At 35.7% G+C, this 23,829-nt stretch overlaps 1 protein-coding gene across 3 annotated transcripts in view; it reads left to right on the top strand.

The window, feature by feature from the left end:
- shtn1 (shootin 1) overlaps window positions 1-23,829 on the top strand; it is a 28,849-nt gene that overhangs the window by 4,768 nt on the left and 252 nt on the right. Inside the window, exons 4-17 of one of the 3 annotated variants that reach the window (XR_013206644.1) lie at window positions 5,863-5,957; window positions 10,623-10,785; window positions 11,720-11,817; window positions 12,163-12,244; window positions 13,207-13,301; window positions 13,587-13,733; window positions 14,183-14,336; window positions 15,234-15,360; window positions 15,650-15,735; window positions 16,810-16,916; window positions 17,597-17,647; window positions 17,826-17,952; window positions 18,042-18,188; window positions 23,147-23,249. Coding sequence is in view for 1 of the 3 variants with exons in the window: in XM_077239384.1 (XP_077095499.1) it covers window positions 5,863-5,957; window positions 10,623-10,785; window positions 11,720-11,817; window positions 12,163-12,244; window positions 13,207-13,301; window positions 13,587-13,733; window positions 14,183-14,336; window positions 15,234-15,360; window positions 15,650-15,735; window positions 16,810-16,916; window positions 17,597-17,647; window positions 17,826-17,952; window positions 18,042-18,175 (1,466 nt within the window). In the remaining 2 variants the exon portion in view is untranslated. Of the gene's footprint in view, window positions 1-5,862; window positions 5,958-10,622; window positions 10,786-11,719; window positions 11,818-12,162; window positions 12,245-13,206; window positions 13,302-13,586; window positions 13,734-14,182; window positions 14,337-15,233; window positions 15,361-15,649; window positions 15,736-16,809; window positions 16,917-17,596; window positions 17,648-17,825; window positions 17,953-18,041; window positions 18,189-23,059; window positions 23,250-23,829 lie in introns of all 3 variants that reach the window. The other 2 variants (XR_013206643.1, XM_077239384.1) reach the window with 2 other exon arrangements.

Genomic DNA, 23,829 nt, shown 5'->3' with positions numbered 1-23,829 from the left:
ATGAACGTGTTCTGACGCATTTTTACTTTAGTCAATAAAATGTTAAGATATTTGACAATAATTTTTTTGAGATTATAGGAGTAGCCGAGCTTCCCTTGCAGTCTTAAAGAAATCCCCACTGCTTTCGGAGGGGGAAATATTTACCCAGAACTTCATTTAGACACTGGTTCTTGCGGTGGAAACACACAGAGTACCACCCCAAAGTCCCTTGTTCCTGGGGAAAGGTCCTGCAGTGGAAACGCAGTTAAAGACTGCTCCGATTTCTGTGGAAAATACTGGCTGTGCGCTTTGCTCTTTTGGACTTTGATCTCAGAATCTTCCAAGAACTATGACACTGTTCCATATAGACACACCTAGTTATTCCTTAACCATCATTTCCCTGTTTTCCAACAAGACATGTTTTAATGTTATTCAGACTGCTCTAAATCTAAGCAATTGGAGTTGTTGTTTAAAACCCCTTAAGTGTCACTTAAATGGATTAAATGGTTGTAATTCAAGAATGCTTTGGAATATAGAAGTAAGATTGGTCTTGTTTTAAAGAAGACATTTGGCATATTTTTTTAGAAGTGAAATAAATTAAGAAATTGAAATAGACAAAAAGTTATAGAAGTTTGAGAATATGAAAATATACAATGTAAAAAATGTATTATTCATATTTAATTTAAAACATATATTTTCATTTATGTTGTACTCTAAAACTGCAAGAAAATCAAAGCCAAAAATTGTTAGCCAAGTTGTGTTCCAGATTTTAGGTTGATATCTCAAAACATTTGCTTTTAGTTCATAGACATATAAACAACATTAAAAACTATATTTTTTACCACACTGGGACTTTAAATAATACGATGTTTTTACATGAGGTCCCAAATTCACATCTAGAATATTCCTTTTGGAGATATCGACCGTTTCGCTCTTATAGTCTGAAGTTTAGGGCTCTATTTTAACGATCTGAAACGCAAGTATCAAACGTGAAACGCAAGTAACTTTGTGGGCGGATCTCGGGGGCTCGGGACTCTTGCGCCCGACTCAAATCTAAAATGGTTTGGTCTGAAGTAGCTACATTACTCATAGGTGTGGTTTGGGCGTAACGTGCAATAAACCAATCAGAGCGTCATCTCACATTCCCTTTAAAAGCAGGCGCATCTACAAAAAAAATTATACTTTTTTTTGTAGAGTTATAGACCATTACTTTAAGTATGCCAATTGAAATTGCATTAAATCGTTAAAAATGCTTTCAAGGTATAAGGGGTTAACAGTTACAGTCAACAGAGAGTTGACTTGTATAAGTTATATAAAGCTTGTAAGATCGGGATCGGTATCGGCCGATCATGATGACAATAAAATGGAAGTCAGTATCTGCTGCAAAAATCCTGATCGGAGCATCCCTAGTTGATATCAATCACACATACCTGAATGAGGGGAAAAGCGAAAGGTTTCAGTCTCAAATGGGGTTTTCTGTGGTCCCTTCCTCGCCAAATTGCCGCACTTCACCTCTCTCGCACATCTATACAAATGTCACCTTCTTTTTCTTCGCTGGGGAAACATGGAATTCAAACACGTGAATTAAAAGGCGAAATTTCAAAAAGCACAACAAATGGCCGCCGGTGTTGGGTAGGAGGGGAAAAAAATCCATTACGTTCTCATTTTAATGCACGAAATAGATCATTATTTGATACAGAAGAGTGTGTGTTTTTGTGAATAATCTTGGCCTTTGCTCATGTTTCCTCCGCTATAAACACGTATTGTGTATGACTTCCACTTAAATAGTGGCTGCAGCTTCTAGCAGAGCAGCTGCATATTAGGAGCTATTACGTGATTTCATAGCTCTCTGAAAATTGCTTCTATTCAGCGCAAAGCGACCGGGAGGGAGGCTGGCTAGGTGGGGGGGGTGGGGGGTTGGGGGGGGGAGTGGTGAGCGAACGAGCGAGCGAGCAAGGAAAAAGCCCCCAACACACAATCATGTCTTTTCAATTGGAGATGGCAAGGTTGATGACAACATGACCATTGTGTTCTAATGATAAGACCACAAAGGCATCTGCCCCCTCAAGCTCGGCGCTGTAGAAACAGCATCAGAGGCTCTAATTCACTTCTCCAACACGCAGCCCCGATAGCATTATACTCTGCGTCCTCGTGCACGTAATCACTGTCTGTCTCTGAGAAGACGCGTGCACGAGGAACCGCGCGAGAAGAAAGAGATTTGAAGATGCAACGTTGATGGGGAGGCTAAAACTTACAATTAAAGCTGCCAAGCCTGACGTGTGAAGTCTCCCCCTCCTGCTCCGCAACTGCCTCACACTTAGCCCGGTTTATGTGTAGCTGCTATTACAATTAACCTGTCACTTAGTGCTAGTACTACCAAAAGAGAGAGGGATGAAAGATTGGGTGGAGGGAGACCAACTGGCAGCTAAGTACTGTTTATTTTTTTTTTTTTTTTTTTTTTTTTTTTTTTTTTTTTTTCCCATTATTTCATTCTGTCCCTTAATTTTTTTTTTTTTTTTTTTTTTTTTTTATTTAACAATCAGGCATACATACAAACAAACCAACATAGTGCAGTAGTGAGCAATCTTGTAAATCCATACTTCCAGCAGTGACAAGAGTGATTTAAGTGTTTAAGTGTGTATGTGTGCGGGTGTGAGTGTGGTTATGTGTATGTGTGTGTATGCGTAAACAAAGTAACCGTTTATTATGTATTACCATTGTTATTACCATCACCATCCCACTTCCCACTACCACCATATTGCCAATATTGTGTTGGTAGATTTTTTACTTCCATCCTTACAGCTAAGTACTGTTTAATGAGTGACAGGGAAAGGCTTACAGCGGGAACTTGGATATCGCAGACACGGGCGTTCATCAAGTTTTAATTAGGTGTCATTGGGAGGCAGCCGCTAGCCGTGATGGTGCTAATTCCTGTTTTTGCCTCTCAACCACAATGTGTAATTAGTTAAGAGGCTGTGAGCTGGTCCGTGGCCAGTCTCTGGTGATTACGGACACAAATAAGGTAAGAGCTCCGGGCGTTAAGAGCGGCTGCCTCTTCCATCTCTCCATCTTCCGCCTTTTTTAGCTGATAGATTGCGGCTGTTCGTCAGACTGACTGCGTTTTCAAATTTTGAAAGTTTCCTTTCAATCCGTCTTGTTTTGGGACTCTTTTTGTGCGCGAGAGACTAATCTTGAGCATTTACAAATATTTTCGAAAGGACAGAATCTTTGGAGACACTGTGGGAGTTTGAAGGTTCTTGCATTTGCAGAGGAAACTTCAGAGATAACACTATTAATCCAAACAATAAGCTCGGCTAGACAGGCCTGTGTTGATCTCAGTCTCCCATTCCTATAGGATCTGTACAAAGGGCAGGATTTAGCTTACTTGAACAGATATACACAGCAGACAATAGCTGTATGAAGGCCAAGGTGAAGAAGTGATACAACAGAAAAGAGAGTCTGAATAGATGTTCCTATATAAGATGGCATTAACCCTTTTCAGCATCAAGATATATTTGGGGTCGGTTTTTGAAAGAAGTCTCTTATGCTCACCAAGGCTGCATTTATTTAATCAAAAATACAGTAAAAACTATAATATTGTGAAATATAATTACAATGTTAAAAACTGTTTTTACTGCTTAACATTTTTGTGGAAAGCATGATACCATTAAAACATTTGCTTTAAGATTTCAAAAGAGATAAATTAATACTTTTATTCATTATGGATGTATTAAATTGATAGTGACAGTGAAGACATTTATAATGTTACAAAAGATTTCTATTTAATAAATGATTTAATAAATGTAATAAATACATTTAATAAATGCAAATGAATGCTGTTCATATTCATCAAAGAATCCTGAAAAAAGTATCACCATTTCCACAATTTTTTTTAGGCACAACCGAAAATTTTCAATATTGATAACGATAAGAAAAATGTTTCTTGAGCAGACAATCAACATATTAGAATGATTTCTTAAGGATAATGTGACACTGAAGACTGGAGTAATGATGCTGAAAATGCAGCTTTATCATCACTGGAATAAATTACATTTTAAAATATATTCAAATAGAAAACAGTTATTTTATATATTCTAATAATATTTTGAAATATTACTGTATTTTTTATTAAATAAACACAGCCTTGGTGTGCATAAGAGTCTTTGGTAACACTTTATTTTACAGTGTCTTTGTTACATATGTTTACCATAGTAACAGTAAATTATCCATAATTACATACAACTAATCCTCAACCAAATCCTAATCCTACCCTAACCCTATAGTAAGCACATGTTGTTAATTAATATTACTCAGTACTTAAAGATGTGGTTGAATATGATTTCACTTTTTTAACTTTAGTTAGTGTGTAATGTTGCTGTTTGAGCCTAAACAACATTTGCAAAGTTACGACGCTCAAAGTTCAAATCAAAGGGAGATATTTTCTTTTACAGAAATAACTTTTTAAAGACTGCAACAAACTGCTGGTAGGGACTTCAATGAGCTTCTTCACAGGTTAGTGACATCACTAACCCTAAAATTTACATAAACCCCGCCCCCGGAAACGCGATTTATTGACTATCATGATAGAATATGCTAATAAATGACTTGAAGATAGTTAACTCCACATCAGCTACATAAATTCATCAAGTAACCATTCAGAAATGTACTGTTGCATTCTAGATGTTGTCACTTCTTCTTGAGTCTCTCCATCTTTGTCTGACACTGGTTTGAACATAAAAAGCTAAAAGTTTTTGAAATTTTCAGTGCGTGTCTGTGTGAGGTAATCGGAGCTACTTACACACAAGCTCTTAAAGCTCCGCCCTCTGTGCCAGGAGCAGCTGCTCATTTGCATTTAAAGGGACACATACAAAACAGCGCATTTTTGCTCAACCTCAAAAAGTGAAAATTTTAAAATGCTATAAAAAAGATATCTGTGTGATATTTTGAGCTAAAACTTCACATACACACTCTGGGGACATCAGAGACGTATTGTACATCTTGTGAAAAGGGCATTATAGGACCCCTTTAAATATATAATTACAAATAAAATGTAACCGAGACTTCTTTGAAAAAAAAAAAAAATGTTCCCAAACTTTTGACAGTTACTGTACACACACACACACACACACACATAGTGGGTTCAAATTCCGAAACCACACAAAAAAAAAAACGGATTATCACTCCTCCTCTATTAATTCATCATGTTTCCTTTTTGAGCATCAGTAAAAGTTTGCGCCTTTTGTAATAGTTGTAATATGAGTCCCTCAATTGTCTCCAGTGTGAAAATATGTATCAAAATCATATAGTCACTGTTGGAAAAAGTTCAAATATGCAGCAGATGTTGGAAAACTGAAATAGTCCTATAGAGTGACAGATGGGTGGATACAAAATCCAAGTCCATATTAATCTTTAAATTAACATTAGATTATTGAAAAGGCATGTATAATAATTACTGGGGTATAAAAGAATTAGAAAGATTTTTAGTTTTAGATGAAGTACAACATGTCACACTACAGAAGACTACTATGAGTGCTATGACAGCAACTATTCAAACCATTCAAATCCTTACTGAGATTGTGTGTTCACCACATAGACTGTGGTTCCAGCTGTTTTGTACACTAAATGTCCCAAGTCAACTTGTGTTAAAGGTGTCTGGAGAGCATAATAGCTTATAAAGAGCTTCTAAGTTTCAGTGCTCTGGACAGGGTAATTGTATGATGTTGTGACCTTGTCTATGAATGTCATGATGTCGTACTCTTCTGACTGGTTCAGTGTGTGCATGACAGTGTGTGAAAATTAGCTGTGTGCTTGCCTGTAGTGACAACTGTAGTGTGATTGCATTGAAGAAACCATCAAAATATTTGACATATTTCTTGTCTTTAGTGTCACACAGGGTGATAGAGGAGGTGAACAACATTCAGGAGAATCTAGAGATCGAGAAGACATGCAGAGAGAGTGTAGAAGCTTTGGCTTCAAAGGTGAGGTTTTACAATAAAGTTATGATTGTCTGTTCTGTTTTATTCTATTGCATTTGATTCTCCTCCTTTCTGATTTATTTGATTCTGTTCCGTTGGGTTCTGTGTGAATTGATTATGTTCTGATTTATTTCATTCTGTTCTGTTCTGATACATTATTTCGTTCTTTTTTGTTTGATTTGAATCTGTTTCATTAAATTTTCTTGTTCTGTTTCATGTGATTCTCTGTTTCATGTGATTCTCTTTTGTTCAGTTTCTTTTGATTCCGTCTGTTCTGATTCATTTGATTCTTTTTTTGTTCAGTTTCTTTTGATTCCGTCTGTTCTGATTCATTTGATTCATTTTTTTTGTTCTTGTCATTTGATTCTCTTTTGTTATTTTTCATTTGATTCTGTTGTGTTCTGGTGCGTTTAATTCAGTTCTGTGTCATTTGAGTATATTCTGTTTTGTTCTGTTTCATTTGATTCTCTGTTCTGTTTTAATTGATTCTCCTCTGTTCTGTGTTCTGTTTTATTTGATTCTCCTCTGTTCTGATTTGATTAATTCATTTGATTATGTTCTGTTCCTAATATTTGATCTATTTAATTATCTCGTGTTCCGTTTCATGTTATTCTCTTTTGTTGTTTTTATTCCATTCTGTTCTGTTTATTTCGATTCTGTTCTTTTCATTTGATTATCTTCTGTTTTTATTTATTTTTTATTTATTCTGTTTTTGTTTTGATTAGATTTTTTTTATTGTGTTCTGTGTCAGTTGATTATGTTGTGTTCTGTTTCATTTGATCCTATTTGTTCTGTTTCATTGAACTATCTTCTGTTTATTTCTGTTCTGTTCTGATTCATTTGAATTTGTTCTGTTCTTATGTATTTAATTCTGATGTTTTTAATTCCATTGCATTTCATTAATTTGTGTTCTGTTTCTTGTGATTCTCTTTTGTTTTGTATCTTTTGATTCCATTCTGTTCTTTTAATTTAATTTTCTTCTGTTCTGTTCTGATTAATTTGAGTCTGTTCTTATTTATTTGAATACATTTTTCTGTGTTGTTTGATTTGATTGTTTTCTTTTGATTCTATTCTCTTCTTTTGGTTTTGGTTTTTTATTGTATATTCTATTCTATACTAATATCTAATATCTGTTTTCTTCTGTTTCTTTGCTCTACTCTTCTTAGGAACATTACTTCTAGAATCATAGACTCTAATATGTTTTCGCTTGGGCTTTCATGGTAAATAGGTTGGGATCCATCATGCCTCCATCCATCCAACATTCCATCAATTTATTTCCTCCTCCATCCTGAGCAAAGTACACAAAATTGTACTCCACGTGGGCAGTCGCTCCATTGAGTTCATGCTGAAGTCAATCTTAAGATTATTTCCCTCCCGTGTACCTGCATCTTGGTGTTGACTGCCTGCCCACCTCACTGGTCCCGCTCATTACAGAAGTATTCAATTTGCCATCAGTCCCTGCTCAGCAAATTGTTTAGTCGGGTTTCGGGTTCCACCGCTCAGGCTCAGTCTGGTCTGAAAAGGGAAGTGGCATCTACGCTGAACGCTCAGCAGGTAAATGGATCTCTAAAAGCCCAGGTGTGAGGCAAATTAGCGGGAACGATTACCGGCTCATTGCCGTCTATCTGATGGATGAATCAACTATCTTCTGCTGTCTGTCGATGATGAGCGCTGATCACCACACACAGAGAGAGAAATGAGAGAACAGTAGCAGTGAAAGGAATAAAGACACAGATAAAAGAGATAAAGACCAGGAGAAAATAGTCTTTAGGTTAAAAAAGGACACTGCTGTCCTGCGTTTTTAGAAGCAGGCTAGCTGTCTTGTGACGTCTTTCTTTTTCCAAGAAAAGAAGACGTTTTACCGCGCAAAGGAAAACGGACTTTCATTTTTGTATATGACAAAATAGACTGAGATGATAAAACCCTGTGGTTCTTGGTTATTTAGCATGGTCGAAAAAGATTATTGTTCCTGCCATTTCTTGAAAATCACTTTCTAGTGTAGTTCTAGAGTATTCTCTTGAGGTATAAAATTTTTTCCTTGAAGTATGTGAAGCCATCACAGATGTCACATCACAGTTTCTGAAAGCTGCGGTTGAGGAAGACCGCGGAGCATTTCATTTGTGCGGAGGAAATAGACCTGCAGCTGGGCGTTTTGTGCCTCAGCATTATGTGTTGGATAAAAGCTCGATTTAACCAATCAATGGTTTCCTGACATCCTTAAATGCACAGCCCAGCTTGTTCTGTGTTCGCCGGCGGCCACTGTGCATGAAAGCCGGTACAGATGCCCTTTGTCCTGGCTGCTCTGTGAACACCCCCACACCGAGCCCCTCACGTCTGTGGAACTAACAGCAAGGTTTTGGCCTCCACAGGTTCGCTCAACTTCTATCTGTCAGGACACATGGTCTGATTGAGGATGCGGTTGTTTTTGTCACTAGTTGCTTTTTCACCACATAGCTGAATTATCTCAAGTGCCTCATCTGTCTTTATTGAAAGGCAGCCAGGAAACACTTTGCTTTGCATTGGTCTCTTAAGTTCTAGTTTTATTGCATTAAACTTGTTGATTCTCCCTAGAGTTTTGATTTATACTGCCGTTTGATGACCGTAAGATTTTTTTTTTTTAAATGCTGCTGCATTTATTATCATCAATGTTGGAAACGGTTGTGATGCTTTGAAATTTTTGTGGAAACCTTGATACTTTATTTCAGGATTCTCTGATGAATAGAATCTTAAAATTTACATTTGTTATAATCTTTGTTGATCTTTAAAAACACTAATAATTTAATAACGCGGTTAAATGTAATAATTTGCATATCTTAAACTCAAATAATTTTCATACGGGAGATTATGATTTTGTGATGCACAAATTGTATCAGTTAAAGCATTTAAAATGGTTCATATTAGTTTTTATTGTTTTGTTTTTAATTTATATACATCAAATTTTATAAAATTGCAATACTCTACTTTAATCTATTATCTGCCATAACATGAAGATAATTATCGCCTTGTCAGTATTATTCAGAATTGTAATATTGGTGCATTCCTTGGGTTTATTTTGCCACAATGACCAGCTGACTGTATATTATCCCACTTATACAGTAAATAAATAACTGGAAATTAAATGTTTATATTGCCTTGTTGATTGCTGTATTTGTGTGAACTAATCTTGTGAATATCTATAAAACAAGTGTGGAAAACTTGATTTGCATCTCTGTATGCATGGTGGAAAAGAAATCTCACCTTCCTAAAAATGCGAAGGATACGTTGTGAAAATTACAGCATTGGCTCGTTCCAAATTTACATTTAAATGAGTCCAAAAATTTTGGTTGGTGTGATTGGAGGATGGTGAGCAGAATTGTCTCAAAAAGTCTCTACATTTCAGCTGTATGATTTCTTATGTATGATGGCTGTAATTTTGTCTGCCAAGAGACCCGAGGCTGGCAGACACCTCATCTACCCCAAAAAAAGAAGAAAATCATAATCAATTTCTTAAACTCTGGAACATTTTGAATTAAAAAGCAGTAATGGATGAGGGTTCGCGGGTGGTGGCAGTCAAATCAAAGTGCAATCCAAACACATGACATTTTGTTTTGATGTGTGATCAGAGGAGATGAGGGGCCTGGCCACCTCAGGACGCACGTCTGATTTCTGCCACTGTGTAATTTTGCCGCTGCGCTCTCATCAATGCCGGATGATTATCACAGAGCGAGCGTGCATGTGTTTCTGCGTGTTTATCCCTGTATTATGTGTTGTTGATTGTGTTTTTAAAAGATGCATTCAGCAGGAAGGACTCCATCAGGAAATGGATTCACGTGCTGTGTGTCCTCACTTGGATGTCATTAATAAAGGCTCGTTAAAGAGGGGGCATTTTATCCCTGCCTCCCACTCTTTTTCTCTTTCTGACCGGAATGTCATCCGGGACTAATTTACATACCTCCACCCCCATTGGCTCTCTGAGTTTCCATTAAGTGGACTCCCTAATTGAAGTGTGAATGACCAGTCTTAAATTACTTTAATTGGATGTTCAGAAAGGTAAAAATGTCTCGGATGCAGTTATGTACATGTTGCGATGGTGGGGGTTCGTGTCCGTACCTGATAGAATGCTGTAATTATTTATGAAAACAGGAGTGTCTGCTGCTGCTGCCCCTGCATACGTGTAATGAAATGTCTATTATTTTGCCCCTGATTATTGCTCTTTTCCAGAGTGTTCGTGCTGTGTGTGTATGGCTTTGTGATTGAGGGGAATTGCATGGGCACCCGCTGGGGTTCCAGTGGGCTGGTCTGTCTACATGCTGCTGATTTGATTTCTCATATCTTTTCACTCTGAGGCAAATGCAGAAAATCACCGGCTTGGGTTTTATATCATTTGTGGTATTACAGGTGTCATTTTGATCTCTGATTATTTCTATAAATGTGACGACATTGCCCTCACTAGATTAACTTGTGCTGGTTTTGCACAATTTTTTTTTTTGCACTGTCAAAAGACAATGTATTTTCGTTCTCTTTACCAAGACTTAGCAAATTAACATTTCGATATTGTAGCTCAATTGGTACTGCTTGATACTGGCAACACCAAGGTCATGGGTTCAGATATACCTTGCATGCACTCTAGGTAGCTTTGGATAAATGCGTCTGCCAAAAACATTATACTAATCTATATCTTTCTTTCAGTTGAACAGACAAAACCGTTCTTTGAAGAGGAAGAGTATGCTGTATATATCCCGTCTTGGTGCCGATGTCATCGCTGACATCAATCTTGACGATGAGGATGAAGAAGAACCACAGGAGTCGTCAGGTGTCTGCAGCTCGTCCCACTGTCAGATTGTCATCACAGGTGGGTCAATGCACTGTCCCACAATGTGTTGCTTAAAATATTTTGAACACTTTATGCTTTTTGTATCTACATATTAAAGGTGAATATAATTTAAATTAATAATAATATTAAAGAAATATAATTTCTACACCACTTGCAGCTAAAGAATAAGCAGCTCAACTGGGCCTAACAACATTGGCTCCTCGTGAAATCATGTTAAGTCAAATAATGGAGGAAAACGTGTGTCTAACATGTATGCTCAGTTTCTGTCTCTAATTAATCTCGTTGGTTGTTAATTAGTTCTAGACACCAGTTCTGTTTCTACTCTGATTACCTTATAAGCCCTGAGTTATCCTTAGTTCCTTGTCCTGTATCATCTATGTTGTATGGTTGTGTTTTCATGATTCTTCTGAGTTTTAATGAGTATGACATTAAAGACTGTTTGCTTTTGAGCCATTCGTCTTTGTGCACTACTTACTACAGTGTGTGAAAGCAGTCATTATATTTACAATTCGGTCCTGCTACTAGTCCACAAATTAGAAACTTTACCTTTAAGTATCTAGTTTCTGAGGCTATGATCTTAATAAATATTTTATCCAAAAATAAAATGATCTATCTATCTATCGAGATATTATGTGTATGTATATATATCAAAGTGACCGAAGGCTTTCAAGAACCGAAAAGGAAACAAAACACACACACATAGTACAAGTAATACATAATACAACACAAAATATTGTAAAAGTAGTCCATTCAACATGTGCTTTATTCCAAGTCTTACAAGCATTCAATATCTTTTTGTGAGAAACAGACTGAAAATTTAGTAATTTTTCACTTATAAGTTTCCCCTCCGCTGCAGTCCTCAATTCATGATTTTTGGTTACAAGACTGTTCAGTTTAGGCTGTTTTGTACTGTAGGTTTTTTATTAATACATTTCTTGTTCATTCGTGGTAGAGCTGAGAGATAAATTGGAGGTGATCCTGGCTGAGAAGAAGCAGATGGTGATCGATCTGGAGACAACAAGAGAGCAGCTCTGCCAAACTAGACAGGAGGTATGTAAAAAAAGGCATTTAATCTTGGGTTTTACGGCATTAATGAACCAATACTCATCTTTAAGGTTGATCTTCTGTCCATTATTTTAAAAAGGGCCTAGCATATACACTAAAATCATTCACTTTTTTTAATGGATGTAAAAACCTATCAAAACGGAACTGTTTTGATCCACCTCCTTAATGTCTTTAGTGTTAACCCTTGCCATGTTTCACTGTAGCTTTCACTCAGAATAATAACAATTAAATAGAAAAGAGGGGGTTGTCTTTGTGTCATGTTGTTTAATGTTTCTGATGAAACAGTAATACCCAAATACGTGAAGCCCTCACTCTCCCTTTCTTCCTAAGCTCCTGAAAGAGAAACATGATAATACTGTTTTAATAGCTGAAACATTCCAACAAAAGAAGCTCTTGGGAAAATACAACAGAGGTCAGTTGTACTCCTGTTCTCTACTATATCCTCTTACATGAACCACTCTCTCTCTTTTTACTGCTTTCCAATCCAGACATTCATTGATCCTAACCTCTGTATTCAAACTGTTACATCTTCATTCAAAGCCTCTGTGTTTCTTGTCTTGTTATTAAAATGACAAAAGTCAGACTTACAGTATTTCATGCAATTGCTTAAAATTTTCCCAATTTTTGTGATGAATTTGAGAGCATTGCTCATGTGTTGCCTATAATAGAAGAGAATGGAAAGTTGAAAGGCACTTGATCACTACTGAATTCTTTAGCCATGGTGACTTTATGTTGTCGTTCACTACCGTTCAAAAGTTTGGAGTCAATTTATTTTATTTTTTTAAAGAAATACATTTATTCAGCAATGATGCATTAAATCGATCAAAGTGACAGTGAAGAAATTTGTTGTTACAAAATCTTTTTATTCATCAAAGAATCCTGAAAAAGTGTTCACAAAAGTATTAAACAGCAACTGTGACACTGAAGAGAAGACAGAAGTAATGGCTGCTGAAAATTCAGCTTTGTCATCAGAAGGATACATGACATTTTAAAATACAAAGCAGTTATGTTAAATTATAATAATATTTCAGAAGAATTCTTTTTTTTGACTGTATTTTTTATCAAACAAATGCAGCCTTGGTGAGCATAAGAGACTCAAATCTTTCTGATCCCAAACTTTTGAATGGTAGTGTAAATAAATTACCTATAAAGAGGACAGCAGAATTATGGGTAAGGGTCACCTAAGGTTACACCCTGAATGCTTTTAAAATTCTGTGCCATGTAGTGAGTGCCCTGTTCTGACTACATCAGAAGTCGAGTATGAATTTAAATGGCACCATAAGCATTTCGAAGATTGTGTGTTTGAATTGTCTGCCAAGGACATCAAGGCTCCAAACTCTAACCATCCGAATGCTTACCAGTGTATGTTTGTAGTTTCCAAGTATGCACTAGATGAGTTTGAGGCCTTACAGGAGGATCTAAAGCTTGAGAGGGACCTGCGTTCTGAAGCAGAGAAGTTTGCACATGAGGTGAAAGCTCAGTTTGATTTGATTTCATAATTAATTGAATGAAATGTATTAGACTTTCTAGGAACTCTGAATACTTATGTATTTCTTGAATATGTTAATTAAGTGGTGTGTGTGAACGTGTTCTTTATGTGCCCAATCTCTCTCTCTCTCTCTCTCTCTCTCTCTCTCTCTCTCTCTCTCTCTCTCTCTCTCTCTCTCTCTCTCTCTCTCTCTCTCTCTCTCTCTCTCTGTCTGTCTGTCTGTCTGTCTGTCTGTCTGTCTGTCTCTCTCTGTGGGTGTATGAAGATGCTAGTAGAACAGAAGAAGCTGAAAAGACAAAGTCAGATGTTGATCCAGACTGTGTCTCCTGCAGAAGCTCTGCAGAAAGCTCTGGCAGAGATCAACACATTGACACACACTCTAGAGACACAGAGATTGGAGCATCAACAGCAGGTAACATACACACACACACACTAATCCCCACATTGTCCTTTAGGTCACAGTGTCCTTAGAGGGTACAGACTAAATGTCATTAAAATAATAACAGACAAACCAATCAAATCAACCACACCAGCCCCTCCCAGTGCCACTCAAAAAACTCACACATGCAGTGTATTACTTGATTGTGTAAAAGGAGAAACATTTATCCGCATTCTGCATTTAAACAATAATTAACGTGTGATTAAAGGATTAGGGGAAATGGTTGGAGTCAACTTGACTTACTTTGAGAGTGTTTGTATGTGACCCAGAGAGAGACTGGTCACCATTTAATTTTCATAGATTTTTCATTTTGTAAGGGAATTATTTTTTACAGTTCAAAGGTCACATTCCATTTTAACAACCCATGTTTGTTTGTTTTTCGTCTTGGATTGTCGTGCGGTGTGTATTTCGGCGGAATCTAGGTAAAAGCTCTTGAAGAACAGATACAGGGCAGTGAATTAAAGAAGCAGCTGACAGCATTACGGAGACAGACAGAATTGCTGGAGGAGGAGAGAAAAGAGTGGCAGCACAAACACACTAAAGCTGAAACTGAAGCCAAAGACCTCAGATTCACAGGTACCAGTGTTGTGATAAATTCCGAGTTTAAGAACAAAAAGCTGTTCTATGTGCAAATTGAAATTGCATTGGCCACAGAAAGTTTGAATGACAGAAAATTGCTGTTTAAGTTTCAATTCCAATTTAATTCCTCTTCCTCAATTTTAATTTCAATTCTGGATATTGTTTGATACCTCCGTTAAAAATCTTGAATTGAGCTGGAATTTAAAAAGCATTCTAAATTCAAAATGGTGTACAACCCAGACAGGTTCACATATTTCATAAACCACACATAGGGCTTCATCAGGTCTCGTCTGTTGTTAAGTTGTGTTGGAGGACAGATGCCTGAAATTCAATTTATCTGATTTTCAGTTGTAGATACACCGCTGTTCAAAGGTTTTTTTTTTTTTTTTTTTTTTTTAAGAAGCCTCTTTTGCTCACCAGGGCTGCATTTATTTAATCAAAATTACAATAAAAACAGTAATGTTGTGAAATATTATTACAAAATAGCTCTTAAAATAACTCTTTCTATTTTAATATATTTTAAAATATATAGTGCAGTCATTATATATAGTGCAGTCACTATTATTATTATAATTATTATCAATGTTGATAACAGCTGTGCTGCTTCATTTTTGTGGAATCCATGATAATAAAAAATCAGGATTCTTTGATTTAATAGTAAGTTCAAAAGAACAGCATTTAATTGAAATAAATTGTAGCATCCAATTGTAGCAATTGTAAAAAATATTAGCATTATTAATATCTTGACTGTTACTTTTTATTCAATTTAATGAATCATTGCTTAAGTATTAATTTAATTTCTTAACAGTAGTGTATGCTACACTTGCATAAATTCAGACAGCACTCAAAACCAACCAGGTGTTTGTATCACTGAGAACCCTGTGTGTTTTGTAGTGGAGGAGCTTAAAAAGAAGCTCCAGCAGATCTCCAACCCACCAGCAGCTGCCCCAGCACCCCCTCCGCCACCCCCGCCCCCACCCCCTCTGCCTCCACCCCCTGCCCCCTCAAGCAACCCACTCAGGTGAGTGTCTGTTTGTGCCCAAAACCATTCAAATGAGTGTAAACAAGTTCGTATGAGAGTTAGCATTTGGCAAAATCCAAAAAAACCTGTTTAAAAAAAATCAGTGAAAGAGTCAGTGGGCTGTTTGCTCATTGGGCTCAGTTTCAATGACATTGTTCTTGTTGAAACGGGAAGTTTGGGCAGGAAATGTTGAAGGGCTTTTATTTTTTTAGTTTTATTCTCTTTTTTCATTGTTTAATAGCCAGTAGTTATTTTTTCTAATTCTTTCTTTTGTCTCTGTCTATTTCAGCTCATTACTGTCTATACTTCGTAAGAAAAAAAATGTGAGCGCTGAAATTGCATTAGTGGAGAAAGACTCCTCTGAGAAAGTCCCAGGTAAAGAGCAAAGCTATGACACATTTCCATTTCCATTCTATAAATATACTCAGGTTAAAAGTTCTGCTGTTTGAAGGATGCGCGTAATAAAGATTACATATATTTATCAGTTAAAAGCACCGTAATCGTAAAAGTGTGTTCGCCATCAAGCCGCGTGAAAGATCTCAGATGTTTATCTTGACCTTTTTGATCAGTGTTAATTAAGATGCTGCAGTGTATTCAATAAGACGCAATGTAATTAATATATACTATTTCGCATGAAGTAAAGTTCTGTTGCTCATCACACCAGTGGGAAATAATAGAAGACTTGGGTCAAGTTCAAGTTTGTCCTGAGCACTTTCTTTCAGCCTTGTACTAAAAAAAATTGGAAGGGAAGAAAACGACATGCAGCTTTTTGCTAAAGGGCAAATACGTTTTTATAGAGTTTGGATAAGTCATTTATATACATATTACTAGTGCTTGATTTACTTTTTACTGGGTTTGAATATTTATGAGGAATGGTGATTTTTTTTGAATGGATTGACTAAAATTATTTTAGATCCTATAATAAGTATAAGTGCAGGCCAAAGGTTAGATACTTCTTATCATCTTTCTTTCAGTTGTTCTTGTTAATGTCAATTTTTATGATCTCATATGAATAGAAGGTTTTTATTGGACTATACTGAGCTCTGAAATGCACTGCCAATTTAGTGTCTTTGGAAAAGAGAATGTGTTTTTGTTTTTTATCATGTCAGAAAAACATCAGACTGGAAAGCAGATAATATTCACATTTTTGTTCCAGTTAATGACAGTGTTTCCAAGGCCACTAAACAAAGACAAACATCATAGATCAACTTTCTTTTGATTTGTTTTTTAATATTTGTGCATGCAAGCTCAAATAGAAACCCTCGCAATTCTGTTTAGCTCTGTCTGTATGTCTGATATTATTCCGTCTAAATTGACTGCTGATGAAAAGCAGCAGACGTGCGTTTATCTACATAAATGCTGTTTATCATAAGTGCATCTACATATTCTATAACCGAAGTAACATTCAGGCAATGAGTGTGTGTTGATCTGTGTTTTTTAATCTGACAGAGAAGGATGTCAAACAGCAAGCTGTGGATGAGATGATGCAGCGAATCAAAAACGGAGTTCAACTCCGACGTGTTTCCCAGACAACCAACAAGGCCAGACTTGGACCGGTACGCATTTCATAAAAACTCATACAAAACACTCACAGCCTGAAAACACCCTGACATGCAAACCAGTTAATCATTGTAATTGAATAAAATTACTTATATGATTGCCAATCAATTTATCAAGTCACTCCCAATTAAAGGGATAGTTAACCCAAAAATTTAAATTCTGTCATCATTTAGTCACCCCCATGTTGTTCCAAACCTGTATAAATGTCTTTGTTCTGTTGAACACAAAGGAAGATATTTAGAAGAATGTGGAAAACGGAATAGTTCTGGGGCACCTTTGATTCCATAGTATTTTTTCCCTACTATGGAAGTCAATGGTGCCCTGAAGCGGCCTGGTTACAAACTTTCTACAAAACATCTTCTTTTGTGTGCAGCAGAACAAAGAAAGGTTTGGAACAACTTGAAGGAGAGTAAATGATCCCAGAATTTTAGTAACGCAGTCTAGATGTTATGGGAAGGCGGAGGCGGGAAACGGCGAACATTCAACAATTTTAATATTTCACTATATTGTTTTTACTGTACTTTTGCTCAAATAATGCAGCCTTGGTGAGTAGGCCATATAAGACTTTTTTTTTAATTATTATTATCGTTTTAAAAATAACACCCACTTACATAGTCTTTCATTTCATGACATGCTACTTGTTACATGCTAATTTTCCGAATGGGTTTCCCTGCAGAACGAACGGACACCGTCAAATTCTGCCATACAGGAACTTCAGGGAATCCTGGTCAGGATTGCTTTACTTATTTTTAATTAAAATTGAATATTATATTATTATATTCACTTAAACATGTAAATAATTTTATATGAAAGTATATGTTTTTACTAAAACAAAAACAAATAATGTAACAAACAATAGAATTAAAAGCTAGCTGTTAGCATGGTAATGGAATCTTTCTTTTAAGACCTCCGCCAAGCGCCCTGGCCCCTCCTCTTCTCATGGGACACGCCCTCCATCACCATCTCCGAAGTCTGAGCTAGAGAAGGCTCTGCACAGACGGAGGGAAGCATTGAAGACTGCAAAGAATAACTGTCAGTCTGTCTACACACACACATTTCACTTAATTTCTCTGTCCCTTGAGCCAGATCATCCATTTAACTTTTCAACCTTTCCCCTCCAGCGAATCCCAGTAATGTTCTGAATCTGACCCAGATTGAGCAAACCCAGCCAGAACCAGGGCAGGACACAAGGGAACAGGACACACCACTACACACACCAACCACAATATGCACTGACCTTCTCAAACCCTCATAGGAGCTCATAGGTTGTGAGTATCTGTTCTTTTATGCAGAGCCATACAATATATCACCAACAAAATATGTCTTCCTGCAGCCGCAGTGCAATTCATCCAAACTAACCAAACACATGTGACTACAAAATCTAAATGCCTTGAGTTACATACTATTTTTAAAATGTAATACTTGCAGAAGTTCAGCTGTAATGTGAATAGACATAAGTTTTTTTGGATGGTTCAAACTATTTAATCCCAATTGTTCAGCTAATTTTTCTTTTTTGTTTGGTTTAAAGAGTTTTTATATTCAATTTCTGTATCTTCAAAATCCATAAAATAATCTATTTTATAAACTGTATGATTCAGCATATGAACATTTTACCATATTAACACTAACATTAAAATGTTTGGGGTCAGTGAGTTGTTTTTTGTTTTGTTTAGTTTTTTGTTGAAAGAAAGGAACACTTGATCAATAATTGATCAAAAGTGACAGTAAAGACTTTTGCATTGTAAAAATTAATGTTCTTTTATCAAAGTATCAGTTTACATAAAGATAATTAAGCAGCGCAACTGTTTTTAACATTGATAAAAAATATTAAATGTTTCTTGAGCACCAAATCAGCATATTAGAATGATTTCTGTGAATGATCATGTGACACTGAAGACTGGAGTAATGATGCTGAAAATTCATCTTTGACATCATAGGAATAAATTATATTTTAAAATATATTAAATTGCAAATCGAAATTATATTTTAGATTTATAAAAAGTGTGTGTGTATGTATATATATATATATATATGTATGTGTGTGTGTGTGTGTGTGTATTTTTGATCAAATAAATGCAGTCTTAGAAGCATAAGAAACTTATTACAAAAGCATTTTAAAAATCCTACCAACCCCAAACTTTTGAACAGTATTATATATGTCACTTATACAAGAGGTTGCTTGAATGAAAAAAAATCGCAAGAGATCTTGGATATTATTATAGTAATCTCAACAATGTTAATTAGACGATTTGAACACAGTTTGAGACAAAGTCTGTGATTCCAGGATTACTCAAATATTCTTCACAGACCTAAATATCTAAACTGCATCCACACAAATTTTTTAGCTTATACTATTTCTGCATATCAACAATTGGAGTCTGCTTTTGTTCTTGACAGAAGAGACAAAGTTGATACTTAAAGGGTAAGTTCGGCGTTTTACAAGTAAAGCTCTGTTTTAAGATAATTTCTGATTAAATCGAACGGTTAAGATTAAAATTTTGACACATGCTGCTGTCCCGAGAATTTTAGGTTTTTGTGTTAGCACACCCCCACCTATACAATGGTTTCATAGGGGCACTGGAACAATCATTCATATAAACGCATTAAAATTTAGTTTACAAAGACGTGAAACTCACCGAGTGGTCTGAGGTGTTCACTGATATGCTTAACCGTTCGATTTCATCAGAAACAATCTTAAAACAGGGCTTTACTTGTAAAACGCCGAACTTACCCTTTAAATGAAAGGCTACTGATAAAAATATCCTCCTGAGCTATGAAAGAGCAAGCCCTGAGCAATAACTTGTTTGCAAGAAACATATTAGTGAAGTTGTATTAGCTTAAGAACATGCTCAAATCTTTTAGTGGTATAATGTTTGATTTATTTTCTTGGCTGTGATTAACTTTTTAATAGCAGTGAAACGAAATCCCCTCGGTCCCACAGTCTTGTACTTTGGCTGGACCGTCCTCACTGAACAAAGTTATTGACACATGCTTTGTCTGTTTGTGAAGCATTTCTAGAGGGGCGTTGGTGACTAGCCTTGAACATGTGCCAACCTAGTGTGTTTTCAAATGGCTTTGGCTAGACTAGTATTAACCTTGCAATGTCCCGCTCTGTAATTACAAGCCACTGGTGTGAACTTATCCCCCTTTAAATATCTTTTTACTGTTTCATGAACCTGGATATTTTTTCTCATTCAGCATTGGTCTTTCTCTCACAGAAATTGGTGTTTTTGCCAACAATAGAGAAGAGAAACAATTTGGGGTCATCAATCATTCACGACTATTATTCCTGAGACAAATTTTTAAAATAACAGACAGTGAATTGATGCTATTTATACATCTATTGACTGAGCTGTAATGAAATGTGTTATTCTTTTTTAAATTGTTCACATGCCAACATGACAATAAAGCGCTATTGAATAGAATATATAAAGCAGTTTAGTTTAAATGGGTGGCTGAAGCTTTCTGACAGCATGTGTATAGCCACAGGCCTGAGGAGGTTTCATTTATGGCAGCCCAGAAGAGACATTGTGAGAGGCGGCTGATCTTTGTGACACTCTAAATGCTTCGTTAAAGGAGGTCAGACTTTCGTAAGGTGTTGTTATATAGAAAAATACTTGTTTAGATAGAAATGAACCCCTTTTCTGGAGCCAAACACAACATAGACTCTTCTTTTAAATCGTGAATGGAAGGAGCTTTTTTTGAAAGGTTCATGATATTTCTTTTCAGTGTGAAGATCAAAATGTTCAAGCCGTTAAATTATGATTTCTAAGTGATTGCACATTTCTAGTTTCCATCCCCCCGAAGTGCAATTTAAAAACACTCAATTATTTTTTACATGAAAGCTACTAGAAAAAAAGATCTGATAATGCTGTTTTAATGACCTTCAAAACTTAAGATGTCTAAAGAATTATATACATTAATGTTCAAAAGGGTCGGTTCATATTTTAATGTTTTTGTAAAGTTTTTAATGCTCACCAAGGCTGCATTTATTTGAGCAGAAATACAGTAAAAACTGTAATATTATGATCCTTTGTGAGTCATTGTAATATGGTGATTTGGTGCTGCTTAACATTTTTGTGGACACCGTGATACTTTTTTTTTCATGATTCTTTGATAAATAATTCGAAATTAAAATCTTTTGTAACATTTTAAATGTCTTAACTGTCTTGTTTTGATCAATTTAATGCAGCCTTCCTGAATAAAAGTATTAATTTCTTTTTAAAAAAAACGTACTGATGGTAGTGTATGTGTAATAATAATCCAAACAAATAAATAAAACCATTTAAAGGGAATAAGGTCTTTAAGACCTTGATGCGATCTGAAGGTCTTTTTGATAGTCTACAAGGCTGGAAAATCATTCAGGATGGGTTTGAAGCATCTGCTGTTGACTTGAGGTCAGTGATTAAGTGTTTGCTTGGTTCATTCATTGGCATTTCGATAAACACCTTTCCGCTGTGAATTTGATCCTTGAAATTTTTTCTTTCCCCATCCAATTCACAGAGAAGCATTTTATTCTGTCTTAAACGCACACTAGATCAGATTTATACAATAGTGTGACGTTTTTCATGCCTCGTTACACAACAGGATTTCATTTCCTCCGGTGAGTTGCAGCTGCTGTGATGTTGTTGTTGTTGTGCAGTGAAACAGGAGATGTGTGTGTCTGTGCTAAGGCTCAATGACGCTTTCACACACTTAGGCACAATTTCCAGTGCGGCTTAGAGCTCTTCATGGGGTTAAATCTTCCCGGACACAAGATGAAACTTTATTCCCTACTCACTCTCTTTCTCCTCTTTTACTCTGTTCTTCATCTGACCCTGGTCTGCAACAGAGAATAACACACACTGTACACTCCTAATTCAAGGCTCTGTATGAGAATCTTTTTCTGACATTGTGAAGAGAAAGAGATTTTTTTTTTTTTTTTTTTTTAGATTTAGCTTCACATTTAAAGAAAACCATGAGGTTGTTTGTAATGCCACTTGTGAATTTGGTAAACAATGTTAAATATTGGTTAAACTGTCAAAATATGATTGTTTTTCATGAACAACAGCAGTTTAGCAGTAAACTAGCTGTGTATATAGCATGGATAGAGCCGATATCAGGGATATGTTTAGTTTTAATAGTGTTTTGTAAAGGCTATGATGATATATTAATGAGGCATTCGTTGGTGTGTTGCCTTCATATCTAACAATACATGTTAATGTTCAATCAAATTCAAATAGCATCTTATGATTGGCTGAAATGATAAATTCCATAATTTAAAAAAATTAAATAAAAATGTGGTTGACATTTTAAGTAGAATTTTGGTCCAGTGAGACTATTAATATGCCGGTAGTCACATTTAAAGTAAATACTATATAAAACATGTAATTTGATAACAATGGTAACAGTTTTTTTTTTATTTATTTTTTTTCTTCATATTTAAATTATTTAAAAAAAATATATATATATTCCTCATATGTTAATTGTTTAATATCCTGTAGGATATAATACTACTGTACTAATTGTATAAAAATCATATTTGTATAATACTACTCTATATGCCACTGGTGTGTGTGAATACATATATAAACATATACACAGCCTTCAAACTAGATGCGGAAGAGATGAGATCAGGAACTGGGATGATAAATATTCTGGAAAGAATCTGGATCCTTTTATAGTGAGAAAGTTTTTCATCAATTTCAGCAACCATTCCCCAGCAGCTCTCAAAAGACAATCGATAATCGACTCACACTTTCACTAGATCTGATGTCTTGCTAGCGTATTTTGATCTGTTGAAGTTTCCAGTTCGCCATTTGTTGAAGATGCAAGTTGTAAATGAGTAAATATCTTAATCAAGTGTAGTCTCTCCTTCTTCTTCTGGCCTACATGTTTCTCTTATTCGATGTACTCTAAACATTGTCAATCTCAACTAGCTTTTAATCATGAAATGCAACGCTGGGTTGCTGCTCTGCTGTCGTTTCTGTCCATCTTACTGTATGTTTACTTTTTTTATCGTGTTCTGTAATACTTGTTTCAGAACTCTAGTCAAACAACACAAAGCAACCTCAATTTGGAGCCTGGCTTGTGTGTGTATTTTTTGAAAAACAATTAATTTCATCTGTTTTGTTAGTCATTTTGTTTATTTTCCAAACAGAATGATTGCCTGGTGGGGAGCCAGAGTAAGTCTCCAGCAACCCCCTCCACTCCTGCCGTGTGGAAATAGCTTTTTTCCTCTTCACAGATGTCAACCATTGTAGACTTTCTGTCAAAATGCTGTCTGCTCTGCATCATGTAACTTTGGTGTACTTTCTCTGAGATGCGTTTCTCTCCTTAAAAGGTTCAATGTTAGTACATTTAGTATTTATATAAAACAATTAAGGTGTAAACAAGATAAAAAACATGTTGCGAGTTGGTTTGGAGCTGAACGCATCACATTCTTTGAGAGTTTTCTGTAGTTTCACAGAGCAGCTGTGGGTTTGTGGTTTCTCTCACTTGTTAACACAAAACAGTCCATTCACACTCTTTCACACAAACACAAACACACACAAACACTTGTATGAAGCGGACACTGCTGCCCTTTTAAACAGGCTGGATAATTGGCCCTATTCAGTCACTGTGTGTCAGTATCTGTTGTCTGTATATAGTGAGAAGAGGATGTGGAGAAGGAAGTGATGGGTTGTTTTATGCCTCTTCATAATTGAAGAACAACTTTGATTTCTCAAAAAAAACAGTTCATTGTCCGAGTTTTTTTTAAATCTAAGTAGCATTTTAGAATTTAAATTAATAATACAGTATATATTATAAAATAAAAGTATTTATATATTTAAAATATGTAATTAAAGGCAGAATTTCCGTATTTAAATATAATGTGTAATATTTCACAGGGCAAATATATTTTTAATTTTAAAAATATATTAGTTTTTA

This window comes from Siphateles boraxobius, unplaced genomic scaffold (genome assembly GCF_051911475.1).
Source record: "Siphateles boraxobius isolate OS27281-9 unplaced genomic scaffold, OSU_SipBor_1 22, whole genome shotgun sequence".
NCBI lineage: Eukaryota > Metazoa > Chordata > Actinopteri > Cypriniformes > Leuciscidae > Siphateles > Siphateles boraxobius.
Note: the sequence above shows the minus strand (reverse complement) of the source record. Positions and strands in the feature narration are given on the sequence as shown.